General features: G+C 54.1%; 1 protein-coding gene across 1 annotated transcript; it reads left to right on the forward strand.

Moving 5' to 3' along the window:
* The first annotated feature begins 4,748 nt into the window (after window positions 1-4,748).
* Window positions 4,749-8,385, forward strand: KLF2 (KLF transcription factor 2). The gene is made up of 3 exons (XM_070373244.1): window positions 4,749-4,929; window positions 5,113-5,929; window positions 6,461-8,385. The coding sequence occupies exons 1-3, from the start codon at window positions 4,855-4,857 to the stop codon at window positions 6,634-6,636; spliced, it is 1,068 nt and encodes a 355-aa protein (XP_070229345.1). The 5' UTR covers window positions 4,749-4,854; the 3' UTR covers window positions 6,637-8,385.
* Window positions 8,386-9,115: the final 730 nt, after the last annotated feature.

The raw sequence follows: 9,115 nt of genomic DNA on the forward strand, positions 1-9,115 counted from the left end.
AGTTCTGCCAAGAGAATACACTGGTCATAGCAAACACCCTCTTCCAACAACACAAGAGAAGACTCTATACATGGACATCACTGGATGGTTGACACCAAAATCAGATTGATTATATTCTCTGCAGCCAAAGATAGAGAAGCTCTATACAGTCAACAAAAACAAGACTGGGAGCTGACTGTGGCTGAGATCATGATCTCCTTATTGCCAAATTCAGACTTAAATTGAAGAAAGTAGGGAAAACCACTAGGCCATTCAGGTATGACCTAAATCAAATCCCTTATGATTATACAGTAGAAGTGAGAAATAGTTTTAAGGGCCTAGGTCTGATAGATAGAGTGCCTGATGAACTATGGACGGAGGTTCGTGACATTGTACAGGAGACAGGGATGAAGACCATCCCCAAGAAAAAGAAATGCAAAAAAGCAAAGTGGCTGTCTGAGGAGGCCTTACAAATAGCTGTGAAAAGAAGAGAAGTGAAAAGCAAAGGAGAAAAAGAAAGATATAAGCATCTGAATGCAGAGTTCCAAAGAATAGCAAGGAGAGATAAGAAAGCCTTCCTCAGTGATCAATGCAAAGAAATAGAGGAAAACAACAGAATGGGTAAGACTAGAGATCTCTTCAAGAAAATTAGAGATACCAAGGGAACATTTCATACAAAGATGGGCTCGATAAAGGACAGAAATGGTATGGACCTAAGAGAAGCAGAAGATATTAAGAAGAGGTGGCAAGAATACACAGAAGAACTGTACAAAAAAGATCTTCACAACCCAGATAATCACGATGGTGTGATCACTCACCTAGAGCCAGACATCCTGGAATGTGAAGTCAAGTGGGCCTTAGAAAGCATCACTACGAACAAAGCTAGTGGAGGTGATGGAATCCCAGTTGAGCTATTTCAAATCCTAAAAGATGATGCTGTGAAAGTGCTGCACTCAATATGCCAGCAAATTTGGAAAACTCAGCAGTGGCCACAGGACTGGAAAAAGTCAGTTTTCATTTCAATCCCAAAGAAAGGCAGTGCCAAAGAATGCTCAAACTACCGCACAATTGCACTCATTTCACATGCTAGTAAAGTAATGCTCAAAATTGTCCAAGCCAGGCTTCAGCAATACATGAACCGTGAACTTCCAGACATTCAAGCTGGTTTTAGAAAAGGCAGAGGAACCAGAGATCAAATTACCAATATCCGCTGGATCATGGGAAAAGCAAGAGAGTCCCAGAAAAACATCTATTTCTGCTTTATTGACTATGCCAAAGCCTTTGACTGTGTGGATCACAATAAACTGTGGAAAATTCTGAAAGCGATGGGAATACCAGACCACCTGACCTGCCTCTTGAGAAACCTGTATGCAGGTCAGGAAGCAACAGTTAGAACTGGACATGGAACAACAGACTGGTTCCAAATAGGAAAAGGAGTACGTCAAGGCTGTATATTGTCACCCTGCTTATTTAACTTATATGCAGAGTACATCATGAGAAACGCTGGGCTGGAAGAAGCACAAGCTGGAATCAAGATTGCCAGGAGAAATATCAATAACCTCAGATATGCAGATGACACCACCCTTATGGCAGAAAGTGAAGAGGAACTAAAAAGCCTCTTGATGAAAGTGAAAGAGGAGAGTGAAAAAGTTGGCTTAAAGCTCAACATTCAGAAAACTAAGATCATGGCATCTGGTCCCATCACTTCATGGGAAATAGATGGGGAAACAGTGGAAACAGTGTCAGACTTTATTTTTGGGGGCTCCAAAATCACTGCAGATGGTGACTGCAGCCATGAAATTAAAAGACACTTACTCCTTGAAAGGAAAGTTATGACCAACCTAGATAGCATATTCAAAAGCAGAGACATTACTTTGCCAACAAAGGTCCGTCTAGTCAAGGCTAGTGGTCATGTATGGATGTGAAAGTTGGACTATAAAGAAAGCTGAGCGCCGAAGAATTGATGCTTTTGAACTGTGTTGTTGGAGAAGACTCTTGAGAGTCCCTTGGACTTCAAGGAGATCCAACCAGTCCATTCTGAAGGAGATCAGTCCTGGGTGTTCACTGGAAGGACTGATGCTGAAGCTGAAACTCCAATACTTTGGCCACCTCATGCAAAGAGATGACTCATTGGAAAAGACCCTGATGCTGGGAGGGATTGGGGGCTGGAGGAGAAGGGGATGACAGAGGATGAGATGGCTGGATGGCATCACTGACTCGATGGACACGAGTTTGAGTGAACTCTGGGAGATGGTGATGGACAGGGAGGCCTGGCGTGCTGTGATTCATGGGGTTGCAAAGAGTCAGACATGACTGAGCGACTGAACTGGACTGAAAACTGTTGTATATGATAGTATAACAGTATATCAATGTCACTATGCATTTGTTGCAACCCCTAGAGTGTCCAACACAAAGAGTGCACCCTAAGGTAAACTGCGGGCTTGAATTAATAATATTGTATTGAGATTGGCTCCATAATGATGTATCAGTAGGTAACAAATGTATCTAACGCAGGGTGTTAATAACAGGGGAAACTGTCATGGGAGGATATATGGGGACTCTTTGTACTTTCTGCTCATTTTTTCTGTAAACCTGACACTCCTCTATAAAAATAAAGTTCATTAGCTAAGGGAGGAGGGGGTGGGAGATGAGCCAGAGCCCAGCAAGTGGAAAGTGAGAGGACTGAAGGCTTGGTGGAAGGCACAGAAGTACCAAAGCCTGGGGGGCAGGGGCAAGGTAATGTGCTTGGTGTGTTTCAGAACCTGCAGGGAAACAAGAGTAGGGAAGGAACAGGGATGGGCTGGAGAGAGCTGTAGGACCTCTCTGAGGGGAAGGAGGACCCAGGGGCCATCTGAGCAGAGGTCTGCGATTGCCTGAGAATCACACAACCTGGGAAACACATTCTCTTTCCCTTTGACTTCCGCTCATTATCGTTTGGGGAAACTGAGGCCCAGAGAATGTCAATGAGCAAAGCAATCAGCCCTTCAGGTAAGGTCACAGGATCTCATCAACACTTCCACCAAAGAAAAAGCATCTGCATGACTCTTACAATATCCCTGTGGGGGTAAGGCATTATTATGTTCTGTGAGCTCAGAGAGGCAAAGCTACTTGTTTGCGGTCACACAGGGAGCGGTCAGTGGCCAAGACTGACTCTCCACCATCACAGTGGCTGGCCGCAGGAAGCATGCTGGAGCTCAACTTGAAGTCGTGAACTGTGACTGGGACTGAAAGCACCTCTGGGTGCCCCACAGCTGGCAAACAGGGCTTATCAACAAGTGTTTGCCTAATCCACAATCTGATGAATCACGATGAGATGGCACACCCCTGAGCTCCTTCCAGCTGGGAGAATCCAGGACTGTGAACCCCAAAGAGGGTCTCTTGGTATCTGTGTGATGGCAAGGCGGTCCCCCTGCAGTGGCCCTGGGCTTTGGTGGGGGTTGGGGGTCCAGATGCTATCCGTGACAAAGTCTCCTGACCCCAGGGAAGGTTTTCAGGTTAGGAGCTGCCTGCACCCCTCCCCACCTGGCCGTGGGACTCTACCTGATTATGGACACCTCCAAGCCTGAACGTGGGTGCTGGTATCAAGAGATCAAGGCTGGATACTGGCTCCAGGTTACACCATGAGATACTCTCCCTTTGATACCCACTTGGGCTCCCCTTTCCCCCACATCTTGACTCACACAACTCCTCTTGGGTGAGGTTCAAAATTCCACACATTCTCTCTCTCCGTTTCACACACACTCACTACCTATCTCCGGCCCCTGCTTTCCCCCAAATAGTCGTTCATTTGACATCTCCTCCCCACCCCCCATTACAGTGAAAGCCTCGAGGGCAGGGATTTGTCTGCCTGTTGGCAAATGCGTTCCCAGTGCCCACAGAGAACAGCACACAGTAACAGCAGAAGGGACAGTCCCTTCCCGGCAGGTCGTCAAGCATGGCGTGGGGCACCTAGGAGGCCGTGTTTAAGATGCTCCCAGGGGAGGCTTGTTGCCACTGGCCCCGCTGGTTCTGGGTCTGTGTTGTCAGATTCCTTGTCTTGAGTCTGTTCACTTACATGAGTCAGAAAAGGCACGAAGCCTGTGGACAGCTGTCAGACCTCAAGCCTCTCCCACCACGTCTGGAATCTCAGTTTCCCCTCCCTGAAGGGCTTCTTTGAGACGGAGAGTCTCAAAAATTTAACACTTCTTGATATCATCATGAAAGCAGAGTGGTGGGCCTAGCAGTGATCAGGGCTTGGTGGGTCCCAAGGAAATGAGCCGCAGAGTCTCTCCATCCATCAGGAGTCGAGGGAACACCACCCTGAGCTCGCCAGACCCATTACCCCCATCCATCAAGGATTCTGGGGACCCTTCTGTGACTGCGGGGCCCATTTCCCCATCCGTCGGGGATCCCGGTCCATTCACAGTCCCGGGTCCCCGATGCCATCCCCCGCTCCGGGTCCTCACGCAGGTGGGAGCCCAGGACAGGACAGCGGGGATCCCTGAGCGTCACGCTGCTGTTGTGGAGCGTGTGTTGACGCCGTCGCCTGGGAGACGGGCGGGGGCGGGCCCGGGGTGGGGGAGCGGCCTGGCTGCTTGCGCTAGGGGCCGAGCCGGCCGTGCAGGGCCCTGGCGGCCTCAGTGGCCACGGCCGCCGCCGCCCGCCGGCTTATATACCGCGGCTAAATTTAGGCTGCGCCCGGAGCTCGTCCCCATCCGGGACGCGTTTCCGCCGCCGCCGCCTTGGCCCGGCCCCCGCGCGCGCCGCGCCTATAAGGCTTGGGCGGGCCCGGCCGCGGCCCGCAGAGCCGTCCCCGCCCGCCCGCGCCCCGACCAGCCCGGCTTCGGGCAGCCACTCACCGGTGTCCCGAGTCCGCGTCAGCCCCAAGTCCCAACCATGGCGCTGAGCGAGCCCATCCTCCCGTCCTTCTCCACTTTCGCTAGCCCGTGCCGGGAGCGCGGCCTGCAGGAGGTGAGGGCGGCAGGGACCGCGGGCGGCGGGGGCGGCTGGCTCAGGGTAGCAGAACGTGGGCTGCGGGGTAGGAGAACGCAGGCGGCAGGCACTGCGGGCTCAGGGTAATGGAAGGCGGGTAGCGGGCTGCGATCTCCGCCCACCGCGCGCTCACGCCCGCGCCTATCGCCCTGTCACCCGCAGCGCTGGCCGCGCACCGAGCCCGAGGCAGGCGGCACCGACGACGACCTCAACAGCGTGTTGGACTTCATCCTGTCCATGGGGCTGGACGGTCTGGGAACTGAGTCCGCCCCAGAGCCCCCGCCGCCCCCGCCGCCTGCGTTCTACTACCCGGACCCTGGCGCGCCGCCTCCCTATGGCGCCCCCGCGGGCGGTTTGGTGTCCGAGCTGCTGCGGCCCGAACTGGACGTGCCACCGGGACCCTCGCTGCACGGTCGCTTTCTGCTGGCGCCGCCGGGCCGCCTGGTGAAGGCTGAGCCCCCCGAGGCGGACGGTGGCGGCGGCGGCTACGGCTGCCCGCCCGGCCTGGCCCGCGGACCACGGGGCCTCAAGCGCGAGGGTGCCCCGGGCCCGGCAGCCGCGTGCATGCGAGGCCCCGGGGGCCGGCCCCCGCCACCGGCCGACACGCCACCGCTCAGTCCCGATGGCCCCGCGCGCCTGCCTGCACCCGGCCCGCGCGCCCCCTTCCCGCCTCCCTTCGGCGGCCCTGGCTTCGGCGCGCCCGGGCCCAGCCTGCATTACGCGCCGTCCGCGCCCGCCGCCTTCGGTCTCTTTGACGACGCGGCCGCCGCCGCCGCGGCTCTGGGTTTGGCGCCACCCGCTGCCCGAGGTCTCCTCACGCCGCCTGCGTCTCCGCTGGAGCTGCTGGAGGCCAAGCCCAAGCGCGGCCGCCGGTCCTGGCCGCGGAAACGCACGGCCACTCACACCTGCAGCTACGCGGGCTGCGGCAAGACCTACACCAAGAGCTCGCACCTCAAGGCGCACCTGCGCACGCATACAGGTGGGCGGCGAGCTCGGGCTGGGGACCACTGCGAGGGCGCGCTAGAGGAAGGGCATGCTTAGGAACCCCCAGAGGGCGTAGCCCAAGGGTTGGGCAGTGGGCTAGGTCTTAGAAAGCCCCCTGGGGGCGTGGTTCGGGAACCTGGGGCGTGAGTGCGCCCCTAGATCCTCCTGGGAGCGTGGCTCGGGACTTTGGGCAAGGGTGAGCACTTAGGAAACCTAGGGGAACCCTGTGTCTCAGACTGTTGCGGAGAGAGTGCAGGCTTAGGAGCCCCCTGGGGGCTTGGCTCTAGACACCGAGGAGGAGCGGACAGGGTGCGCCTCGGACCCCGGGGGAGTGAGGATCGCGAGACCGGGGAGTGAGGGATAATGTGCCTAGGATGCCTACAGGTTTAAAAAGTAGCCGGGAGCACTTCGGAGAGCTGGTTAGGGGTAGGATGTGCGCACCCGAGTAGCCACTAAGCAGCGGGGTGAGTACCGGGAGTCTCCGGCAGGAGGAAAGCTAAGACCGGCTCTCGCCCTCTCCCTGCAGGCGAGAAGCCCTACCACTGCAACTGGGAAGGCTGCGGCTGGAAGTTCGCGCGATCGGACGAGCTCACGCGCCACTACCGCAAGCACACGGGCCACCGGCCCTTCCAGTGCCACCTGTGCGACCGTGCCTTCTCGCGCTCCGACCACCTGGCGCTGCACATGAAGCGGCACATGTAGCCCGGACGCCCCCCACCCCCACCCGCGCGCGGCCGTGGCGGGTCCCACGCGCCGGGCACGGCCCACTTCCAAACTGTGACTGGTATTTATTGGACCCAGAGGACCGGGGCCAGGCACAGCGTGGCCACCGAGGGGGTGCTCCTCTCCGCACCCCCCCCCCCACGATGCCCGACCCCCAGCAGAGACTGAAGGCCCGGTGGGAGAAGACCACGATCCTCCTTGACGAGTTTTGTTTTCAAAATGGTGCAATAATTAAGCGTCGTCTTCCCCCGGCCCCACCGGGTCTACACTAGAGGATCGAGGCTTGATGCCTTGTGAAAAATAACGCCTTAACTTGTACTGTGCAACCTTTTTTATAATATTGTACATAGAAACTGTGACATATTGTATTATTGTAAATGAGACAAGTGGGCATTTTGACTACCTGGTAGAACATTTTTATAAGATTTTACTGTTTTTTCTAATTAAAAAAAAAGTTTTGCATCGTTTGAAAAAAATCACAGCCCTGGTCTGGCCGCTTGGATAACTGGGGGCTTGGGACAGTTGGGAGGGGTGAGAGGATGTGGGGACAGGCAGCTTAGATGGAGGGCAGCCTGGCAGTGTCTGGGTGAGGGGGGTCCGGCCCCAGCTAGCACCCGGGGTTGCCAGTTGCAGCCCCCAGCTGCCAGGAACCTGTGGGTTTTTCTATAAATTTAAACACTGCATTTTAGGACTGAAGGAGTTATTTTAAGGTTGTTCCCTGAACCATAAATTGCCTGCTTTTCCCTAGAGCTGGAGAAACTGCTTGCTGGTCCCACTGACGTGGCCTTCTCTAGGCTGAAAAAAGTCTTACCTCTTTTTGGAAGCTTCTGAGGTTTTAGCCAAACTTTTGTAAAGCACAGACTTTTTTTTTTTTTGAAGGGGTAAAATGCTGAGTTTCTGACCTTCATTGCCTTTCACTAGTCTTGCCTTTTAGTAGAATTTTTTTTTTTTTTTAAAGATGAGTTCCCCATCCTGTTAGGAAAAAAAAATGAAATCCATGTTTGAGGGTCATGAATGGTGAGTGTTCTTTTCCAGAGGAGAAAACAAGAGGCCCAGAGAGATAGCTATGGAACAGTGATGTCAAGGTGTCAACCTGGTCTGTCTGCCTCCCAAGGGTCCCCAGATCCCACTAGAGGGATTTCTGTAACAAGCCACCTGCTGCTGGTGTTGGAGGGTTAGAAGACCCTCCCCTGCAGCCTTTGTGTGACAGAGTCACATCAGAGCCCCAGCCTTGGTGGTTGGAGGTGTCCACTCAAGAAGTCGTGAGCAAGGCAGCATCCCCACACAGCCCCCTGGATGCCTCGGATCAGGCACGGAGGTACCGCTCCCTGCCAGGTTCCCCCTCTTCCCCCTTCTCGGAGCCCTGGGTGGGTAACTATGGCCACTAACAATTGCACAAGTTGTTTGCAGAAAGTGAAAATAGCTTGTAAGCAGTGCCTGTTTTAAAAACACTCTTGCCCTGTTGCGACAGAGGCTGGGATTTCCTCCCTCCCTCCCTCTCTTCATCCTTCCTACCACCACCACCCCCGCTCCCCGCCTCCCCAGCAGCCCTGGAAACAGCTGAGAGTGTTTGGCAATCCACAAAAAGCAGAAATGGAAGATGACAATCTGATTCATCTTTCTTGAGTCAATAGCCTGGACCCACTTCCGCTAGCGATACAGGGCATGCGAGTGTGTGTGTGTGAGCCTCTGTATCCTCTCTCTGCAGCTTTTGCAAAAAAACAAAAACGATTCCAGAGCAGAGCACTGGCCCCCTCCATCTCTGGAAACACCCCCTCTTTGCTCAGAGCTGGTTTCAGAGGCAATAGGAATAGAAGAATGACTTGAAAGAGATTTTAAGTAATTTTTGGTAGGGTCCTCTGATCTTTCTTATTGAGTTTTGGGGTAAAACCATTTTTCTCACTGGCTTGAAAACACCTCCCAGAGGCCTCTGGCTCCAGTGAGAGGCTACTTGTGAAGGGACTGATGCTGCTGAAGTTTCTGTTTCCTGAGTACCTCTGACTGATACAATAGAAAGTGTCAGGCTCCTACACAGCTGTACCTTTCGGCAAGAGACACAGGCCTGCAAAGAGCCGGCTCGCACTGATTAATGCAGAAACCCTCGCTTATTGTTTTCTCTGCCCCTTTCTGAAACCCAAAGCTTGACTAACATCTTCCAGATGAGTGGTTCTCAGCCAGTGGCAACCTGGTCTGGAGATATTTGGGGTTGCCACAACTGGGGGATGCTTCTTGCATCGAGTGGGCGGGAGCCAGGGATGCCGCAGAAGCATTGTAGCAGACCCAAGGCAGTTCGCTCCTCAGAGAGTCATTCGGTCCCAGTGTCGTTAATGTCACAGTTGAAATGCTCAGGTTCCTAAACGATCATCTTCATTCATCACTTTTATCAGCAAGGAGGGGGCTCCATCTCAGGGATCAAGCTTCCATGATAGATGATGCTACCCAGATAAAAGTATGAATA

Source organism: Bos mutus, chromosome 7 (genome assembly GCF_027580195.1).
Source record: "Bos mutus isolate GX-2022 chromosome 7, NWIPB_WYAK_1.1, whole genome shotgun sequence".
Lineage (NCBI taxonomy): Eukaryota > Metazoa > Chordata > Mammalia > Artiodactyla > Bovidae > Bos > Bos mutus.